The sequence below is a fragment of the Budorcas taxicolor genome, chromosome 24, assembly GCF_023091745.1.
Source record: "Budorcas taxicolor isolate Tak-1 chromosome 24, Takin1.1, whole genome shotgun sequence".
NCBI classification, from domain to species: Eukaryota; Metazoa; Chordata; class Mammalia; order Artiodactyla; family Bovidae; genus Budorcas; species Budorcas taxicolor.
In genome coordinates, this window is record NC_068933.1 from 30,481,864 (window position 1) to 30,504,895 (window position 23,032).

The 23,032-nt window shown below is 42.1% G+C and overlaps 1 protein-coding gene across 1 annotated transcript in view; it reads left to right on the forward strand.

The window, feature by feature from the left end:
• UNC5D (unc-5 netrin receptor D) overlaps positions 1-23,032 on the forward strand; it is a 622,629-nt gene that overhangs the window by 508,898 nt on the left and 90,699 nt on the right. Inside the window, exon 8 of the mRNA XM_052661338.1 lies at positions 19,155-19,187. Within this exon, the coding sequence (XP_052517298.1) occupies positions 19,155-19,187 (33 nt within the window). The remainder of the gene's footprint in view (positions 1-19,154; positions 19,188-23,032) is intronic.

Sequence of the window (23,032 nt, forward strand, 5' to 3'; positions counted from 1 at the left end):
CACAATCAAGATAGACAACATTGCCTTTCATCCCCAAAGTATGCTTGCACTCTTTTGCAGTCATTTCTTTTCCCCTACCCCTAAGCACCACTTTTCTGCTTTCTTTCAGTTGTCATAATGCGTTTGACATTCCTTCATTCTGCTGCACCTATCGGTAATTAACTTTTTAGTTTTGTTAAGTAGCGTTCCACTTTATGGATCTACCACAATGTCCTTATCCTTTCACCAGATGATAGGTGTAGAGTTGCTTCCATCTGGGGGCTCCTATGAACAAAGCTGCTATGAACCGTTGTGTACAGACCTTGTGTGGACATGTATTTTCATTTCTTTTGGGTAAATACCTAGAAATGGGATTAGTGGTGCATATCATAATTAGGTATTTAATGGTATAAGAAACTTTCTGAAATAACTGTAGTTGTTTAAATTTTTACCACTAGGATGTAACTTGCTGGTTGTTCCACATCTTTGCCAGCACTTATTATTGGTCATTTTAAATTAAGTCATTCTAACGAGTATGTAGTGTTTTTTTTTATTGTAATTTGCACTTCCATAATGGCTAATGATATTGAGCAAATTTTCACTTGTTAATTAGTCATTCATCTGTGTTTGCTGATGAAATGTCTCTTCCATTCTTTTCAAATACAAGGAGACAACACAAACTGATTAGCAAGAGATTTAAGGAAATGTGTTTCCGGCTACCTACCCTTGACCACCACCATATATTTGAACTATACCTTTAAGTTGTGACTATTTCTTAACATGTTTCTTAACATTGATAGGACTATAGTTAAGACAATAATCTCATATATCTTCTAAAAAGCCCTTGACGGTATAACTGTGTGGCTACTGGTTATAGTTTAGATGATCATTAGATACTTTTGAAATATTAGAAATAAAAAATAGAAATAAGAGAATACTGATTGAACTATTATAGTACTATTACCAGTTCAGTTCAGTTGCTCAGTTGTGTCCAACTGTGTGCGACCCCATGAATCGCAGCACTCCAGGCCTCCCTGTTCAGCACCAACTCCCAGAGTTCACTCAGACTCACGTCCATCGAGTCAGTGATGCCATCCAGCCATCTCATCCTCTGTCGTCCCCTTCTCCTCCCGCCCCAAATCCCTCCCAGCATCAGAGTCTTTTCCAGTGAGTCAACTCTTTGCATGAGGTGGCCAAAGTACTGGAGTTTCAGCTTTAACATCAGTCCTTCCAAAGAACACCCAGGGCTGATCTCCTTCAGAATGGACTGGTTGGATCTCCTTGCAGACCAAGGGACTCTCAAGAGTCTTTTCCAACACCACAGTTCAAAAGCATCAATTCTTCGGTGCTCAGCTTTCTTCACAGTCCAACTCTCACATCCATACATGACCACAGGAAAAACCATAGCCTTGACTAGACGGACCTTAGTCGGCAAAGTAATGTCTCTGCTTTTGAATATGCTATCTATTATAGGACATAGTAATAACCTTCCCTGCCTGCCTGCTCAGTTGCTTCAGTGGTGTCCAACTCTTTGCAATCCCATGGACTGCAGCCCACCAGGCTCCTGTCCTAGAATCCAGTCCAGGGGATTCTCCAGGCAAGAATACTGGAGAGGGTTCCATGCCTCCCTCCAGGGGATCTTCCCAACCCAGGAATCAAACCTGTGTCTCTTATGTCTCCTGTATCGGCAGGTGGGCTCTTTACCACTAGCGCCATCTAAAAACCACCAGTTAGACTTGAGCTTAGGGAAAATTCTATAAATGTCAAGCTTCAACCTTAGTTGACTGAAATTTAGAGTTACTGATTGAAGACACACAATGGTTAGCTCCAAATGTGAGAAAAAATTATCAAATATGTGAATATTTATTTGTACTTATATTGTTAGTTGAGTAAGAGGATACTGACCAGTCCAGATCCCAGTTTTAAAATCTGAGATATTGTATTCATCAGGGTTCTCCAGAGAAACAGAACCATAGGATACATATATAAGATACAGGATATATGCATACCTAAAGAAAGATATTCATTATAAGAAACTGGCTCATATTATTATAGAACCTGGCAAATCCAGAGTCTGTAGAACCAATGTCCCAGTTCAGAAACTGTCAGGCAGGAGTCTCTCTTACTTGGGAAGGATCAGGCATTCAAATAATTAGATGTGGCCCCCACACAGTGTGGAGGGCAATTTGCTTTTTTTCAGCCTGCCTATTGCAACGTTGATCTCATCTGAAAACACCCTCACAGACTGATGTTTGACCAAATATTTGGATACCTGATGGCCTGGTCAGGTTGATACATGAAATTAACCATCCCAGACGCATATGTACTTGTGAAATCCCAAAGCCTAGCTCCTTCCTTAAAGCCAATCAAGCCAAGGTTCAGGCAGTTACTTGGTTACTGAATGAACCCTTCCTATGAACCTTGGCCATGTGTGGTTAAAGTCTCACATGTGCAATTTAGTGAGTATTCTGTTTCCATTTTCCAGTAGTGGAAAGAAAATGAGCAGAATAGTGAGCTTTAGAATATGTTCAGCACTGGAGGTTGAGAGCTCTGTTAAATCCCCTCATGAGTTTAAAACGCTATGTAAGCCTTTTCTTTCTGTTCAATCTCTTCGTTTCCCTATTCCCTTTTCTACTTAAGAATGGGTTTGTCTAGCATTCTTTGCCTCTGTCGTATACATATTAAGATGTCTGTCAAACATGATCAGAGACTCTTGATGGTTACAATGACTAAGCTTTTTGATGGAAAAATTGAAGCCTGTGAAATCATAGATGTGAATGAGATGTATTTATACATCAGTGGGAAAGGAGTGTGTTTCTAAGAGCCCAACACTGGGATACAGTCTGCCCTTTAAAACACAGAGTGGGTCCCATGTCAGCAAAGATGAAGCGCATTTGACTGTGTCTGCAGGAATCAATGAACAGCAGTCTAGTTAGATGGTGCCAGCATTACTCTGTGCTTCTGGTTGGTACTCTGCTGAAGTGCTCTTGGTGAAACTAGCTGTGCTCTCAGGATGGAGATCCAATGAAGGCTGGGTTTGATTAAAATAGCATTTGGCAACAGCTTTATGGAGCAGTCACTTTGTGAAAGATCTGGGTCATGTTCCAATTGGGGAATTTCCTTCATTTGATTTTTTTTCCCCCCTTTATGCCAGACACAACCCTGAAGCAAGTCCTCAGTTCCCCAACTTCTCCTGGCAGTTTCACGGTGACATTGCTTGGCTCTTGGATGATCTACAATTCTTCAATTTTTACTTAGCTCTCAACAAAGCATCCAGATTTCCTTTATTGTCCCTGAGGGCTGCATTTCTCCTAGAGATGGAGCTGCCAGCTCTGAATGATCGCTTTAATACAGGGGTATGATTGTTGCTTGGTCAGTTGTGACTGAAGCACAGGACCTTAGTGTTACGCTAGCACAGATGGCCACACCTAAATGCTCCCAACAAGGAAATAAATGCCCCAGGACTGGTGAGGTCAGGCAATTGATGCCAATAGCAGTGAGTGCGAGGTTCCAAATTGCAAGCATAAACTATAAACATCCAGTGCCTTTATGCTGGAACTGTTCTTTTCCAGGAAGATAATTATGTAGAATGCCTGTCGAGAGATGGGAACTTGTGGATCCATGTTTTCTAAGCTTTAACCTCGGAATCAGGTAGCTTCCCAACTGCTGTCCTTTACACTTACTGAACTTAGCTGCTTCTGTGCCTGGAGGATCGCTGATACGTACATGTAAATGACATGTGCATTCCTCATTGGCAGGAACAGTAGGGTGAACATGGTGGGGTGTTTAGTTTGAATCTGAGAAGTAAGGGGAACCTGTTCCCCACACTTTTTATTCCAGCAGATAGAAAACTAAAGGCTTTGCCTTCAGAAGTTTAAGTGAATTCGCTTCAGACAGGATTAGTGCCCCGATGGACAATGATGATGAACCCAGAGAAATGCCACAGGGGCCTGGAAGAAAAGCTTCGTGGCTGAGCTACCTGATGGCTAATCCGTCCTTGTCAGGATGTGAGATAGGTCAGTTCAACATTGATAGTTCAGAAACAGAAAGAGCAGTTACACGATGCTTTGTTTTCATTTCTGATGGTACCGGCTGATAAGAAAAGTTGGAGTTAACGGTTTGGAAACCTCATCAAGGATAACGACATCCCATACAATAGCAGGTTCAAATAAACATCCCCAAGCTGCATCTCCAATCTAACCACATTGTCTGTTGAGCTATCTACTTACATGACCTAAAAGGAGCACCTGAAAAGGTGAACCTGTAATCACATCAAACGAAAGGTTGCCTTGGTAAGCATTTTCCCTTGGAACATTCTAAACCTCATTGCTATCCATTACAGTAATTACCTGGGTTCCTTCCCTGTATTTTCTAGGGCACTGAATAACAAAACGTTCATTCCAGAGTTGGCTGAGTGCATCTGAAACAACTCTTCGTTTTTGCTGGTGGTTTACCGAATGTCTGCTTTGTATATGGGATTATAACAGATGGATGTTCCTTTATTAAAACAAAATCCACACATCCTCCCTTTGGGCAAAGAGTCAAGACTCACAAAGGACTCATTCTTCAACTTTTGTTGGATAAGTTCATGTTTCAGGGCCCACTGCACTACACAACTGCCTGACTGTAGTATCGTAAAATTGTAGCATCACAAAAAAATAAAACTGGCGCCAGTGAGATAACATACTAGCACCGTGCATGAAGTCGTCATATAGTTTCCTGCTGCTTGCTAATTCTCCCAAGGAGTTTTAATATCAAAAACCCATTCCCACTCCATTTATAGTATATAGTAGGTATCCCTTTTTACATAAAGATCTCTCCTAGAAATACCCAATAACTGCCTCTCTGCATAACAAACTATTGATTAATTCCGAGTTGCCTTTACGTATACTGCATAGAAGATGCAGATATAATATTGCACACCCGCAGGAGTAATAAGAATGTAGATTTGGACACATATGGTATCATTAGCAGCTTAGCCACAGCCTTCCCCCCATGCCCCAGTAAAATCTCTCCCGCGATGAGACCCAGTAGGAAGACCAGTGAATAACATTCTTTAATGAGAGACTGAAGTGGCTCATAACTGAAGTTTCCCATGTGCTTAATTAAAAAAGAAAATAGAGATAGCTTAATACTCACGTGTCTTAGTGAAGGCATTTTTGAAAAATTCTACAAGGCTAAAACTGTTCCATTTGCGCCTCATGATAAGAGGCCCTGAACTCAAGTACCACATCCTAAGTGGAACTGAGCATAAAAAAGGCAAAAGAATGAACCGTATACAACAAATCACTGTAAAATGTCTCTCCTTTGTTATCCACCCCCTGTGGATTTTCTCCATTTATGCCTTGTTAACAAGATAATAAAGACATCTGATTGTCGTTTTGAGCATAATCCACCTTCCAAATAAGGATTGATCTTCATCCGTTTGCCAATGATTGATATGTATTTAGTAAACTGTTAAAAAAAAAAAAACAAAAAACCTGGCCTCAGGCGTAGAAAAAGAACTTATGATTACCAATGGTGAAAGTGGAAGAGGGATGAATTAGGAGTTTGAGATTAACATATACACAGTACTGTATATAAAATAGATAAGTAACATGACCTACTGTATAGCACAGAGAAATACAGTCAATAGTTTGTAATTACCTATAAGGGAAAGAACCTGAAGAATATGTATATATATGTATAGATAGATAGATTCAATCACTGTACTGTATACCTGAAACTAACAAAACATTGTAAATCAACTATACTTCAATTGAAAAAAAAAACATTGGCCTTTCTTACCAACCCATTCTAAAACAAGTACTGAAGATGCATTTTGTATGCAGGAAATGTTCATTCTGTCATCACCTTAACTTCATTCTTTCATAAACCTGTGCCACACATAGAGTCATAACAAAGTAACCTACTTAAGAACTTTTTCAGCTAATACGAATCAGCGCAATTGGTCCGTTTCTTTCTTCTACTTTTCCTATTCCTATCAACTACCCCCCCCAAACATATTTTCATATGAACTTTTACACTGTGCTTACGTTCTTTGAATGCGTTTGGACAGGAAGTACTTTGTCATGCGACAGAAACATTTCTAGAAGATTGTTTATTTGACACGTCTTGTTAACTTTGTTCATTTTATGGAAGGAATTGAAATAAAACACTTCCACTGTAAATAGGAAGGACTTTTGAATTAAATTTGGGCAGCTGGAGAGCAGGATACATTACCTCCAAGATCGCATTACTCAGAGAGGGTATACACATCACCAAGAAAACTCAATAGACAAACAAGAAGGGATCCCCATGACAGTCTGTGAAATGGAGGCAGAAAACCCAATAGAAAGCTTAAAGACATTTCTTCAGGAAGTGAAATTTTAGCCACAGTTGGTGGGAATACAAATTCATGACAAAGAAAAAAGAAATACTTGGTAGGTAGCATCCCCAGGAAGCGCAGAGAAGGCACTGGCTCTGAACTGAGGATGTGAGACGGTCCAGAGGTTGAGTTGCCATGAGGGCTGGCCTGGGTAGGCCTGGGTTGAGCTGGCATTGAGAGCAAAGACTACAGGGACTTCAGTGTCCTCTGTGGTTCTGAGTTGAGATGTTCTCTTTCTAAAATGTGAAAAATGAACATGAACCTAGAATTGAAAGAAGTGAGGGAGCTGAGCCTTACAGGATTTGAACATTCATCCTGTAGATAACAATCAGGTCCAAGAACCTGGGCTCTGGGGTCAGACTGCTTAAGTTTGAATTTTGGTTGCTAGGCTGTGAGAAAATTTCTTCATTTCTCTAAGCCTAAATATACTCATCTAGAAAATAAAAGTTATAATAATGCCTGTTGGGACTTCCCTGGCAGTCCATTGGTTGGCACTCTGAGTTTCCAATGCAGGGGGCACAGGTTTGATCCTTGGTAAGAGAACTAAGATCCCACATGCCCCATGGTTCAGCCAAATAAATAAATAATAAAACCTCCTTTAAGAATAAAAAGTATTAGTGCTTATTACAAAGAGTTCTTTTGAGGAGGAAATGACTTAATCCATGCAAAGTATTGGATATCTACAGTAAGCACTCCATTTGTGTAAATAATAATGTGTGTGTGTTCACATTATTATCCTAGTAATGGGATTCTTCCTGTTGCAGAAAAAGAGTATGTTTTCCATTTTCTCCAGAAGTATTGACAAATGACACTGTAGATATTTTGTTAAATTCTCTCCTAATACATCTGACTAATATTTCTTTGTAGCAACTAGTTCTGAGTGGTAATTTGAGACGTACTGTAGGGAAACAGCTTACAAGAACCCTAGCAACGTGGCATCAAACCAAAGGGTCAGCATCCTTTCCGAGAAACATCTCATGAGCATTGGGTTGGCCAAAAGATTGGTGGAACCTTTTGGCCAACCCAATAGCTGAATGAACAGCTCTTGATTTTCCAGTCTTCTTTGGCAGGTGGGGTTTAGTTCTAAGGAGGAGACAAACCAGGTGATCTATGAGGTCCTGAGTCCTAAATTCTGTGATTCTAATTAAAAATAACTCAAGGTGAATGCCCAGGAGAAAGGCCTCGATGATCCCCAAGTGAGAAATCATTCCACATTATACTGACAGTTTCCCTCGTGTTATGAAATAGATGTGTCTTAACAACTGTGTTAGAAAGTAAATTTTTATAAAGCAGATTCTAAGTTGCCAACATACGCTTAAAATTCCTTCCTCATTGGGGAAAAATAAATCCATGATACACACTACTGGACTTTACAGCAGTCTACGGATTCCAGGGTTATCCTCCTGCTGCCAGCCATTCTGGATCAGTGATATTTGTTACCAGTCAGCATTCCCCTTGTTCCGTATCCCCCCATCCCCAAATTAGCAGTTTTGCCCTGTTTTTTTTTTTTTTTTTAATATCAAGTAGAGGGACTTCCCTGGCAGTCCAGTGGTTAAGCATTGGCCTTCCAGTGCAGGGGGGCATCATGGTTCCATCTCTGTCGGGAAGGTAAGATCCCACAAGCCTCGTGGCCAAAAAAACAAAACATAAAACAGATTTGCAATATTGTAGCAAATTCAATAAAGACTTTAACAATGGTCAAGATAAAAAGGAACCTTTTAAAAAGTTCATTAAAAATATACAGATCATATTTTTCAGTAACTAATGCTATCCAGAGTCCCTTATGATCAGGAAGTTTCCAAAATTTAGGCTTCTGTCCTATCAAACAAACACTCTCCACTTCATTAGTTCTGTGTATTCCAGACCCTACCTCTCTCTGCAGTATATTTATTTAATCAGGGCTCAACAAAACCCTAGCTAAGAAATATTAGTCTGGACTAGAGAAAGATTTAATATCTGCGATCATAGAGTGGACCAACCATAAAAGAAATGGCAAGAACCCAATCAGGGAAGTGATTTAAGACAGAGTAATCTACTCTTGTAGAGAATTCAGTGCCCTCTGGGGTGTGCTGAGCAAAGTGAATTAATATAGACAGAAGAAACGTCTTTGTTGTGATCCTAACTTTCCTCCTTAAAGTGACAAATTAAATCCATATGTGTCTTCAAGAGCATTGAGACGTGTGATCCAGAAAATGACGGTGGCCTGAACATCACCAGGATGCTTTATCATTAACCCTGGCCTTTCCTTCATCCTGAGAAGAGCCCTGGGCCTACCCCCTAACCCCTATCCCTAACCCTAGTGTGCAGGGTTAGCATGCAGTGGAATAGAAAATTACCGTGATCATTTAGAAAGGGCCAAATGATCATGGGGGTAGCAAAAAGGGCTCTGCACTGGTAGTCAGGAGTCCCAGGTCTTACTTGTTAAGTAGCTTGTGGCTTTGACAGATCTCTCTCCATCCCCTGACTTGTGTCCATAACTATCAAACCGATGTGGGGCAGGGGGTGGGGGTGGATTTTGAGCTAGGTGATCTCTAAGATTGATTTCAATATGAAAACTTGATTCTAATTTTCCACCTTAAATGTAGCTTTCCTGTACATGTGTGTGTATCTATATGTAAATGAATTTCACCTTGTATACATGTGTATGTATTTTATACATCTGTATGTATGAGATGATAAATACCACTGGCGGGTCAGTGCTGTCAGATATTTGCTTTTTACCGGTCTTGAGGAGATGGTCTAGTTCAGTCGCACCTAAGATTAGCCATTTGGATGATGAATATGCAGGGTGATGAGGGGACATCTTTTAGATCTGAAACCAAGGTAACCCCTCTCCTATCCACAGCAAAGTGGATAGCCAAACTGACAGCCTCTTCTAGGAACAGAGTCATCAAAGCAGGTCCCTAGCATCTACTCCATTCTCTTCAGTGAGAAGCTACAATGTCCTAGGAAATGCTGCAGAAATTGGGAAATTTGGAGACCCTGACTTTGTAACGCTTGTAATCGAAAGTCCATACAAGGCTCAGTAGCACTCATCCATTCAATAAATATTTATTGAGTACCTACCATATTCCCTGGTGGCTCAGATGGTAAAGAATCTGCCTGTAATGCATGAGACCTGAGTTCAATCCCTGTGTGAGGAAAATCCCCAGGAGGAGGGAATGGCAACCCACTCCAGTGCTCTTGCCTGGAGAATCCCATGGACAGAGGAGCCTAGTGGGCTACAGTCCATGGGGTCGCAAGGGGTCAGACACAACTGAGCAAATGACACTTTCACTTTCACCATATTCCGTTTACTGGTCCAGGCACTGGGATGGAAATTGATGGAAAATACAGACTCTAGGTGCAAGTAACTTAGAGTGTGGGCTTCCCAGGTGACTCAGTGGTAGAGATTCCACCTACCAACGCAGAAGACGCAGGATGTGAGTTCAGTCCCTGGGTTGGGAAGATCCCTTGGGGGAGGAAATGGCCACCCTCTCCAATATTCTTCCATGGAAAATCCCATGGACAGAGGAGCCTGTTGGGCTACAGTGCATAGGGTTGCAAAGAGTCGGACACAACTGAGCATGCATGCAACTTAGAGTGTCATGGCAGGAACGTGTATGGCTGGCGGAAGGATGGGGAAGCTTGAAAGTGAAAGTGACAGTCTCTCAGTCACGTCCAACTCTTTGGGACCCCATGGACTGTACAGTCCATCAAATTCTCTAGGCCAGAATACTGGAGTGGGTAGCCTTTCCCTTCTCCAGGGGATCTTCCCAACCCAGGGATCAAACCCAGGTCTCCTGCATTGCAGGCAGATTCTTTACCAGCTGAGCCACAAGGAAAGCTCTGAAAGAGCTTAGAATAAATCACTAGTCAAAGATTCTCAATTCACAATTTCTTTTCCAGCTTTTTTTTTTTTCCCTAAGAGAGGACTGATGGGCTACGTATATCAGTTGCTAAGTATTTCTTTAGCAGTTAGTGAATAGTCATCATAGTAAACACCCTCCCGAATCTTACCACCACCCCTAGTCCATTGCCTACACTGACCTCCCTGTGACCCAGCAACTAAAGGGACCAACCCAGACACACCATGACCCTATGTCAGGGTTGGTGCGTGTTCTGATAGGATGATTTCAAATGATTTTTTAAATAATTTGAATATTATTCTTGCCTTACGGAAAATGGTCACCATGAGATTAATCAATGATTTATTTCCTTAAGCTTGAGTTACATACTCTGAACATTTTTGTTTAGTTTTCAGTGAATGCGTGTGTGTGTGTACACATGCATATTTTTCTGTTGTGGATGGAAGCGAGGGAATCAAAGCAAAAAAATTTTTAGTTTGAAAAAAGGATTTTAATATGCAGCTTCCCTTGGAGCAGTGTTCAGAACATCGCACTTTATCACTTTGAGGCCAACTGCTGATAAGAAGGTGTTAGACACGTGCTTAAACGTCTTTGCAGTGACCCCAAAGCATGTTGTACTCTGTATAGCCAGCATAAAATCACATTAACTCACACAGAATCAGTGGGAATGGATAGGACTTTATAACAGAGGTGGTAGGAAATTTAGAAACTGAAATGATTTAGTTCAAAAATGAAATATGCAGATACTCCCTGGAAGTACGGTCATTATGGATACTTATTTGTCTGAGTTTAGGAAATACAAAAGACATTCCTTAAAGAGATGTCAAATTTGAAAAAAGAAAGAGGGAGGAAGACAGTCACTCATCCATATGAATCTTGTGCTTCAGCTGAGGGGCGATTCTGGAAGGTCTTTGTCATCAGAAGTCACATCCATGAACTGTTTCTTACTCAACTGACTTCCCCAAGTTAATATGATGAGATTTTGAACAGTTCTTTGGTGGAAAATATCAATGGAACTAATGTTCACTCATTCATGTACATCTCAAATCGTACAGGGTTTTATTCAGGTGAGGGTTTTTGCCGTTCCAGTCCTGGACTTTCTCTAATTACCCAGCTATCTCTGAGGAAGCCAGCAATTCCTCTAACAAGACATAACCACCTGGGACACCCTGTGAGGACTCTCTCAAAACCTCTTATTCTCTATACTTGTCCTACCTGGCTGGATGTGCTCAGAATGCACTTTTTAAATTTTTATTTTATATTGGAGTAGATTTGGTTAACAATGTCATATTAGTTTCAGGTGTACAGCAAAGTGATCTGGTTTTATATACCCATGTATCTTTTCTTTTCCAGATTCTTTTCCCATAGGGAGGGATAAATTGAGAGGTTGGGATTGACATATACACACTGCTATTTGTAAGATAGATAACCCAAAGGACCTACTGTATAGCACAGGGAACTCTGCTCAAGAGTTCATTTTAAAAGGGGCAGCAGATCTAATGATGGTCTGTACAGGCTGGAGAGTGGGGAGAAGCAAGAATTGAACTAACTGAAGTAACACATGGGGTAAATACGGTCCCCAAAGAGTTCTTTCTGAGCAGGACCTTAAAAAAGAGAAAAACACGGTGTGGAAATTAAGAAGTGAAAAGAGCAAAAAGAGAGACGTGCTGTGCTTTACACTGTTGTAATTTTGCTATGTCTCCCAGCACGGGAAGGGTTTCAGGGTGTTTACAAGAACTGGTGATGTGTTCCTACGTGTCCTAGAGCCGTAGTGAACTTGCAGCATGCACAGGAGAATAGAATCTCTGCTTGTCATCTTCAGGGTCTGCCTGACACCCTCCACTCGTCGTGATATTGCCAATGCAGAGCAGACCTCTTGTTTATCCAGTTATCTGCCGGTGCTAATAACAAAGCAGGTCCACCAGATCCTGGGATTTCCTGCAACTTCAGAGAGCATTCATAAAGCATAACACTGCTTCTTAATTAATGTCTTTGAGGGAGACAGAAAGCATGTGGAAATGAAGCACAGTGATAATAACTTCTTTTCTTCCAATCAGTAAATAATCAAGCAAATAGCATGTTAAAAATTTTTCCAGAATTCAAATATGAATATATTCAAACACATTAGCACATTAGCATTTGCTGTATTGCTTTGGGCTTCCCAGATGGCGCTAGGGGTAAAGAACCTGCCTAACAATGCAGGAAACACAAGAGACTTGGGTTCAAACCCCGGGTCGGGAAGATCCCCTGGAGGAGGGCATGGCAACCCACTCCAGTGTTCTTGCTTAGAGAATCCCATGGAGAGAGGAGCCTAGCGGGCTACAGTCCATGGGGTGCCAAAGAGTCGAACACGACGGACTGAGGTGACTTAGCACGCATACATGCATATTGCTTTGTCATATACCTGTCCCTCTACCAACCCATCTTATTTTTGATACATTTCGAAATAGATTGTAGACATCGGTACACTTCACTCTTAAAAACTTCTGCAAGCATACAGTTGATTAGAGTTCAATATTTGTTTCAGATTCTTTTTAACTTTTTATTTTACATTGGAGTATAGCTGATTAACAGTGCTGTGATAGTTTCAGGTGGACGGCAAAGGAACTCCGTCATATATGTACTTGGACGTGTTCTCTCACAAGCTATTTTCCCAACCAGGCTGCCACACAGCATTGAGCAGAGTCCCCGTGCTGTACAGTAGGGCCTTATTGGTTATCCGTTTTAAATATAACAGTGTGTACATGGCCACCCCTAACTATCCCTCCCCTCCACCTATCCCCCCTGGAAACCAGAATTTTGTTCTCTAAGTCTGTGAGTCTGTTTCTGTTTTGTAAATAAGTTCATTTGTATCATTTTTTGTAGATTCTGCATAGAAGCAATATCACATGATATCTGTCTTTCTCTGACTTACTTCACTTGGTATGATAATCTCTAGGCCCATCCCTGTTGCTGCAAATGGCATTATTTCATTCATTTAAGTATGATTTTCCTGATCAGAACCCATAACTAATGGTGATGACAAAAGTATAAAATCAAATGAACACTTATGAAGTACTATATTTTGAAAAACCTGTGCTTTGTATATTAGTGACATTAAGTAAGATAAACGGTCTAGAAAAGGGAGAGATGCCTTTGAACAGAGTAGTAATCACCAAAGATTTCATGAAGAGAGCAGGAACTGATCTGTGCATTGGAGAGAGGACATGTTTATGTAGAAGGTTTGGAGGGAGGAGGGCGTCCAGAGGAAACAACTTGGACAGAAGCACTGAGAGTTCATGGATTGATCAGACAAGAACATGGATTTTTTTTTGAGGTGCAGTGGAAACTGAGGCATATTTAGTGGGGTGGGACCAGTTAATAGAAAACCATAAAGGCAGGCAGATAAATTGGCCACAATTCGGAGGCAATGTAGAGTCATGGTAGATTCTTGCTTAATGATGCTAGAAAACTATTCCAGCAAATGAACTAGCCAGAGAGAATGGGCAGAGAAGACTGACTCTTCCACAGACTTTAGAATTGGCTCTAAATAATTTGTGATTACAAAGATTGGAGGGTCAATTAAAATAAAATTGAATTCAAGACATATGTTGGGGAGGGGGGTGGTGAAAAAGGCTCCAAAGCCTTCATCGATCCACATGGTCTATGAAGAAGGAAATAATAAAAGTGGTCTTTGAAGATGAAAACACGGGGCATGTCTGGTTTAGTGAAAAGAATGGTGATCATGAGCTCTAATGACATGTGCAACTGTTGCCCTGAGGAGAGAGCTATGCAAGGTCTCTCCTGGTGGGTATTTGGTCCACACAAAGTGGCTTTGATGGCTGAATCTCAAGAAATGTGTATGGTATACAAACCCCATGGGAGCCGATTTCAAATAATCACAAGGCACAGGTTTTGAGGGCAGCCCCTTGCCCAGCCTGTGGGTTCAGAGTGAACACTCCATCCGCACTGTCATCTTGCAACATCTCCATAGCGTAGTGGTCAGAAACCCACTCTACACACATGGCATCTCTCCTTAGTCTTGCTTGCTCGGATCTGCAGGATGTGGGCTGCCATCGCTGGCCATGTTTGTTCCCTGGCAGAGAAAGGATAAGGCTGGATGTGGGTGGATAGGTAGGTGGGAAGGTAGGAATGCAACCATAAATAGCTTGTAAGAACAATGGGTACCATAGAAATGCTTTGGGAGCATCCTGTATAACAAAGGAAGCCAAAAATTGAAGGTGGGAAAGAAATGAATCACCACCAAAAATAAAGAGGTAGATTGTTCTCTCTCCCTCCCTCTGCCTCTGTGTCTCTTTCTCCCCTTCCCTTCCTTTCTCTTATGTATAAATATACATATACACCTCGACACACATGTACTCTCAACACACATGCAGTGAGACACAAAGCAAAATTTGCAATACAGCACTGAGACAAAAGCAGACTGCAGAACAGTATATAAAAGACAGTTCCATGTCTTTGAGGGTAAAAATGATCACGTACTGTCGATCAATTTCATGTAGTTTTGTGCTAATATATGTAGAAGCATCTACGTGTGCGTATCATCTTACACATATAAAATCACAAGGGAAAAAAGAGCTTAGACTTTTATATATCATTTAGCATAATGGTGATTATCTCTTGGTGGTGGAATTAGGCAGGGTTTTCTTGCACTTATCTATTTTTTTTGATACAATAACTGCAGTAACTATAAATTTAAAAATGAATTTAAGGGAATTCCCTGGTGGTCCAGTGGCTAAGACTCTGAGCTCCCAGTGCAGGGGGCCCAGGTTCGATCCCTGGTCAGGGAGCTAGATCCCACATGCTACAACTAAGACCCAGAGCAGCCAAATAAATAAATAAAAATTTAAAAAAATGTTTAAAAAAAATGAATTTAAAAGAAAGCATAACAATTCAAAACACTATTAAGAAACACTTTTTTGCATCTTTAGCTTTTGCATCTTTAGCAAAATCATTAGAAGACTGAGTTATAATTCCTTATTATCAATTTCCGTTTACCCAGAAGATACTCTTGGTGTATATGTTAGACCCTGTGAAAACTGGTAGGATTTCCCCAAACCACAGATCAGCTGCCACTGGCTCAGAATTACATTTTTCTGCCTCTAAGATCCTTCTGGACCCATCTGTACACTCCAGCTGCCCCAGAGCCTCTTAAAGAGGCAGAGAGCAACCAAAGTTGAGTACACAGAGCCCCAGATTTGTTATTAGGAAGTGGGGGTGCTCTCAGTAATCACAAATACACAAATCCCAATTAATTAGAAGTTCTTGGAGGATGGCCCAGGCATGGGTATTAAAAAACAAAAACAAAAACCTCCCAGATAATTGTAATGTGCAGCCCATGTGAAGAACCACGGCTTTCATAGATTAATTTACTAAAGGGGTCATTTGAACCATGGCCTTGGAGAGAGGTGAAATTAAAACAGGATTTGGTTGACCAAGGCCAGTAGCTGCATGGCCCTGAGCCTTGTGAGAAAATGATTATGCAAACAGAATGAAAGGACATGAACCATGAGGTGGGCTGTTCTCGCACAGCACCGTGAGGTCTGGGGGCAGGTAGGGGGGAGCCCTCTCTGGAGCTCATGGTAGAACAATCTCTAATCAGACATTTCAAGCTAGGAAAAGGGTCTCTGAGAGCAGCTTGCTGACGAGATACTGGCATTTCACAAAAGTACAGCAAAACCCAATTTTGATGCCAATGCCAGGGGACTAAAGCCCTCGTGGGCATCAGTGACTTCCAGCCTTTCCCATGAGAAGATGCAGGCGAACACACGTGCCAGATCTTAGCATTGTCACCAATGATAGAGAAGCAGCCGTTTGAACACTTTTGACTCTTATTTCTGAAATTCATTTTATGTGGATTTCTATGGAATGTCTTTGGTAGTTATTCTAAAGATTTATAGGGGTGGCAGCTAGGCCACCCATGTGGGTGGTCTTCTCGTCCCTGTCCTTCTTATGTATCAGAGTAAAGTTGCAACTTGCCTTTGGTGCCAGCAAGCAGAGGCCAGGAGTCAGCACACATTCCTTTTGCTTTGGGGGGTTTGGGGTGTTTTGGCTGCGCCGGGTCTTAGTTTTGGCATATAGGGTCTTTGTTGCAGCATGCGGAATCTTCAATTGGGGCATGTTGGATCTGAGTTCCCTGACTGGGGGCTGAAGCTGGGATCCCTGCATTGGGAGCGCAGAGTCTCAACCACGGGACCACCAGGGAAGTTGTTAGGCACATGTTTCTTGACTCCAGTTCAACTACCCCTGAAATTCACTAGAGTTTCTGACTTAGAGCTGTGCCTGGTTTCCATGCAGCAGCACGTGGGTCACTTTTGTCCTCTGAACGAGTATGATGATGATATTCATAATGTGTGACAGTTACAGTATTACTTATCAACTGCTATTTATCAATGCTAAGCGTGTGCTAGCCCTCTGCTTCACGGCTTCCGGGTTCTGTTCAAACCCTGGAACCAATCTTTAAGAATCTTACTGCTCCCACTTTACTGTGGGGAACATTGAGGTCACAGAGATATATGAAGACAACCTGAGACTTCTGATCTCAAGAGTCTGCATGAATCCCACTGCCAACGGTGACAACCCCAGAGCTGGAGGTGGCAAGGTCAGAGGACAAAATGCTTCCTCTTCTGCTCTGTGCATCCATGTGGTCCTCTGTCCAGGGTCCTTAGCCTTGGAATTTTCATCCCCAACCACTCTTCTCATTTTTCAGAACTGTACCAGGTAGAACCACCCTGTTTTTGTTTGTTTTTACAGCTATATTCAATGTATTTTTCCGAGGAGTAGTTATACATCTAACCTGTTTTTAATCGATTTTCATTTTGCTACCCGGCATAATCTTCATTCCTGTGGTTTAGAGGGAAGAAAATACTGTTAAGCTCAGCCAGAGCTCTGAACAGCTGTTCTGCATGTCTCTTTGTGTGGTCCTAGCAATGCCTCACTTTCAGATGTTTCAGCCTTGGCCTGCCAGCAGGGCTATGCCCATGCCAAATGCTTTCCAGATAGCGTGCAATAAGCAAAAACTGAAGTCAGGTTAAAACCACCAAAGTCGTTTTATTCTGATTCTTGAGTGCATTAGCATCTGGACCTTGGGAGTTTCCACCTGCTCTCAGGAAAACTAATATGGTATTGAATCTGTGCAGTCAGGGAAATGCAAGCTTTGGGCTTAAAGAAACCTGACTGTGTAAGAATCTGATCATATCAATTTGAACAAATTATCTTTTGTGAGGATTTTTTTTTCAAGATTTTTTTGAATGGGCCATTTTTTTAAAGTCTTTATTGAATTTGTGACGATAATGGTTTCTGTTTTATGTTTTGGGTTTTTTTGGCCACGAGGCGTGTGGGATTTTAGCTCTCTAACCAGGAATCAAACCCACACCCTCTGCCCTGGGAGATGAAGTCCCAACTACTGGACTACCAGAGAAGATCCAGGATTTCTTTTTTAAAAAAGATTGGCCAGAAATCACCCTTAGTCAGTGAACTTTCCCCTTACTGTAAAAAAAAAAAAAGAAAAAAAGATGGTCCATTTGCAGAAGTATGATTTACACACAACTTTTAAAAGCTACTTCCGTCACAAAACAGATGGCAAAATATACAAGAGTTGTATCTGAAACACATGGCAAGGGTTTTCTGTCAAAATCAGTCTTTAGGGCAGGAGCAGGTTAGGGTAAGAGATACTCCTGCTCTCTGAAGGATTTGGAGCCTAGCTATGACTGTCTGCCTGGGAGGGGTTAAGATGCAGTCAGCCAGATAATATTTACGAAGTTCTCAGATGTGTAGTGTGTGAGATTTGATTCCGTTCAAAACATAATCCAGAATGACATTGTCTCACCCCGCTTGGCTTGCCTTCAGGCTAACAGGGGAAGGAGAGAACCCAGGGTGACCTTTCAAGGTCCCCTATGTTATGGCACTCTCTGAACGTTAGCAACAGCCCCTGTGCTTGCCATCTGATAGTGTTCCATCGACACCCTGAGAAGGCACCGATGAGAGGGGTGATGCACCCTGCAGATCCTCTGGAGCTTAACACGTAGTCTGAAGTGTAGTCTTCCCGGGTTTCTGCCTGGCGGTAGAGTCGTGTTGGCCTGGGATGGGACCAAGGGCAGGGCAGTGGTCAGTTGGAGGGACTGTGGTGTAAGGCAGACAGAGTCCCAGGCACCATGTCTCCAAGTGATTTGCAAGATGACTGCAGAATTATTTAGTGATGGGAGATGGCAGGAAGATGGTGGATGAAGGGACGTGAAAAGAATATATGGATAAATAAAAGGATAAATATGTCTAGCTCACTTTAGAAAAGATTGAGTGTCTCTTCTCTGTATCCATCTCAGCTGACCACTGCCCTGTTCAATACCAGCATCAGAAGGACACCTTTCCGTTAAGATCATCCGCCTTTTAACAGATAATTGAGATCTGAAACAAAACATAATTTCTTAAAAACAACCCTTCAACACACTCACTATACTACATCTATACCCAACAAGAACAGGGAAAAAAAAAAAAAACACAGAGTTTGGAACTATTTACCCAGGCCATGATAACTGCAAACCAATGCAGGATGCCTTTAAATATTTATTCATGATTCATTTTTCTACCATCATATGTAGTGAAATAGCCTTCCTTACCTGAACAGACTTCTGGCTGGATATAAAACAGGGCAGGCTGCAAGCTCTCTGCTCTCATTGTGCTGATAAGAATCTGGCAAATGCAGCAGACAGAAACTCTAGTAAGCCTGAGGGAATTTTATTTTAAAAGAATGAAGCAATCATCCTAGAAAAAATACTGCCAAAGAGAAAAAAATTTTTGTAAATTAGAATGAAAAGGAAAAATAGAAACAACATAATCCATAGTGTCTGCAGAAAGAAAGTGTTTCCTTTATAGAGGTAGACGTGAAGGAATATAGAATATATATCTGCTCCGTGTGAATTTATTAAATGCAACTTTCTTTTTTTTTTCTTTCTTTCTTTTAGATAAAAAACCTCTTCATGAAATAAAACCCCAAAGTAAGTTATTTTTCCTCTTGCGGATATCATTTGTTCTCATATTTGCTGCTTTACTGTTATATTTGTTTAGGAACCAAACAGAATTGCAGTTCCTACGAAAGATCCAGGGCTCTTGGGGGGAGGTTTCTTCTTATTGGGTTTGGAGTCACATATCAGAGGTTAAAATGGAAAAGAAATATGCACACCCCACCCCTCCTTCAGATTAAATCTCTGCTTTGATTCCGTCCGAGGGTAGCTGTCCATTTCTCTATAGATGTCATCTAGGACTCTTATTTCTGAGATTTATCTCATTAAAATTTATAAATATTTGTCAGTACAGGCTTTCACAAGAGCAACCTTGGGCAGTAGCCTGATTACAGAACTTTCCATCTAGGAGTGGGAGGGGGCACCTGAGAGATGAACCCTGAAATCCATGGCAACTGATTAGATAAGCGCCACTGTGAAATGGCCAGGAATTGGACCTAATGGGGGGGGGGGGGGGTGGATGCTGGCTGGAGCTCCCAGTCTACTGGCTGGAGCTCCCAGTCTACTGGCTTGCTTCCTGGTGAGGACTTTGCCTTCCCTGCATCTTGGGCATCCACCAGATTTGGGGAAGGAGCGCAGCTGGGATGATTGGCAGCTCCACTTTCAGCCTCATGGTGCTCAGACCTGGCTGAACTTGGGGGCCACCTGGAAGCCTTTTATAAATCCCAGTTCCTGGGCTGTCACCCCAGGGAAATTATATGAGAAGAGGAGATTTAGAAGCCAGGAATACTCAGTTTTAAAAGCTCCCTAGGGGATTTCATTGTGAAGCTCGGATTGAGAACCAGTGTCTTAGAAAAATATTCTCAAAACTTAGATAAGCAACCACATGCATCAGAATCTTGGGATATGGTGGAAGCTGGTTAAATATGACCCTGCAAAAGAATAAAATAAATTAATCTGAATCCCTGGTACAGGGGCAGGGAGAACTCTGGAGAATCTACATTTTAATATGTTCCCCCAGTGACTCTCAGAAATATGTAAAGTATATCAGGGTGTCATAGAGACGTCAAAGTCCACATGGAAGGGCATCAGCAGTGTAGCTCTTAGCAGTAGGAGAGTTTGGTTTGTAAAGCTTGTGAAAGATGTTCTTAACTACTATCTCCCATTTTAGTCTAAACTGAACGGCTTTTGATCTTTTAAATCCTAGGGTATTAAAATTCAAATAGCTTGGGGGACTTAACAGCTTTTATTAGCCACCTTCTTTGAAAGAATTAAGGCCCTGTGAAGATAGACAGAAATTGGTATCTGGGGAACAAGGGTCAGGAGGCATGAGAGAAAAAGATACAGTGAAGCTGTGATGTTCCTATTTCAGATGTTGCTTCAGGCAGGCTTGAGATAGAAGGGTGCCGTGACTTCCAGAGTCGGAGAACTTGGCCAAACAACAGAAACAAGCTTTCTTAATTTGTTTGCCCTGCCGTCTGCTGCCCATAAAGTCATTATTGGGAGTTAACGGCTTTTAAGTCATGCATGGTGGATTTGGAACTCCATAGGAAGATAGCCGCTGGGGAACCCTAATTGTGTATTGTGTGTGTGTGAGTGCATGCGCACATGCGGAGAGGGGGAGAAGGAGCTGGTAGATGAATGTCTGGTCAAGACCTCAGGGTTTCCCTGGAGGAAGTGGAGCCCCTCACCAATGCCTCTTGATCATAGAGCACCCCACCCCCGCATCCCCTGGTCCTCACGTCAAGCACAATCAAAATTATCGGTAGCCATGTGGCAGCCAATATGTGTGTGTTTTTAAAGATATTTTTATTTTATTTATTTTTTGGCTGGGCTGGGTCTTCTCCAGTTGCCCGTGAGCGGAGACTACTTTCTAGTTATCGTGAGTGGGCTTCTCATTGCTGTGGCTTCTCTTGTTGTGGAGCAAGGGCTGTACGGCGAAAGGGCTTCAGTCGTTACGGCTCCCGGGCTCTCGCACACATGCTGAGCAGTTGCCATGCACAGGCTGAGTTGCTCCACGGCTAATGGGCTCTTCCCAGACCAGGGATCAAACCTGTGGCTCCTGCACTGGCCGGTGGCTTCTTTACCACTGAGCCACCAGGGAGCCCTGCATGTGTATTTTTTAAAAATGAATTTCATGCTTAGTTTGTGAGCCCAGTGCTGTTCTAATTTGGTTACATCTGTACATCCAGCCATAAAACCCCCAGTGGCTATTTCTGGTCCTTGGGGACTTCCTGAATGAGTTTTTGCTTGGGGTTCTCACTCCTGTACACCGTGCTTAATTGGTGGATACTGCTGCAGACTCGCTTAAACTGTTTTAATTTGTGATTTTCTAAAAATAAAACCTTAACAGAATCAATGTGATTGCAGAAGGCTCCCAGAGGCATCCGATCAGGGTTCTGGAGGCTGCGTGGTTAGGAGTGCACCATCCAGAGGCAGGCTGCAGTTTTGTTCAGTGAAAAGCGGGGCTTCGTGGAAGACTCCATGAATCATCACTGATGCAAAATCAAAGTCAATTATGAAGATAATTGAGAAACAACCTTTCTCTGTATATAGCCGTGCACGTGATCCTCTGCAAGGTGGGGCGGGTGGAAGCCATCTCTCAGAGCCTCCCGCACAGATCCGTGAGGCGGGCTGAGGAACCGGCTTTGAGTCGTGGGGAGGTGTGAAAAGAAAGTGAAGTCTGAAGGTATCTGTTGGCAAATCATAATGACAAACTGGGGGAAATCTGTGCTCGGCATCGCTCATGAAAGCACTTATTGTAAATGAGATAATTTAATCAATTACGTTTCCTAATGTACTAAACCGAATGTTTCATTTTCTGCTTCTGCACATCTTAAATTATCTTCAGGTGCTTTATGAGATTTAATCATAGTTAATAGAAACTTCATTACCATCAAATGTGCTTTCAATAAATGTTGTGTAACAATGTCAGGAAGTGCAGTAAAATATAGTCGGTTCTGAATGGCAAACACGCACCCCCGGAGTCAGGCTGAAAAATGGTCGCGTGCATACGGTGAGACTCCCAGAGGCTTGAGAATGAGGCTTTGCTAAGAGGCTCCCCAAGGAGCGACTGGTTCAGCAGGTTCACCTTAGGGATGAAAAGGAGTCAAGTACCCCCTAGAAAATCGCTCAGAATGTATTCTTTCTCCATCTCCTTCCCAGGTATTTTGGTAACTAATAGAAACACACACTAAGCCCAAATCCCATTGCCTGGTCTAGAGTCAGTTACCTCCAGGATTTCGCCAGTTGAATGTCTCCCAGTTACCCAGATCTCAGCTTTTTCAAACCTGAATGTGTCCTTCTGTGTCTTTAACCCAGGCCTCCTCCCATCTTCTCTCATTCAGTGAATGCTATGCCTTCAACTCGGTAGGGTCCCACACTTGCACAGCCTCCTAGACTGCCGTCTTTTTCCTCTCCTTTCTCCAGCTCAGTACTCAGTGAATCATCACCATCTAACCATTCTGCCACACAGATAGATCAAGTTCACCAACTCACTCCATTTTCTCTCTTCCATACCCCTCCCTCCATTCGGCATCTTTTTGTTGAGTATCCCCCATGGGTGTGGACATGTTCTAGGTGACGGATACTGAGCCTGCCAGATACAGTTTCTGCTCCCATGAAGCCTGCAGATCTAGTGAGGGAGGTGGGAAAAAAAAAAAACAGAAAATTATACATAGAGGGCTGGGTGCCATGGAGGTGGTGACAAGTGTCATTAAGAGAAATAAAGCAGAAGAGGCTCAGGTAGGGATGGAGGGAATGTTGCTTTTTTGTGTAAGCTGTTCAGAGAAGGTCTCTGCAGTAAAATGACCTTTAAGAAGACACGTGAAGAAAAGCAAGGGAACAAACATTCTCCCTGGTGGCTCAGATGGTAAAGCGTC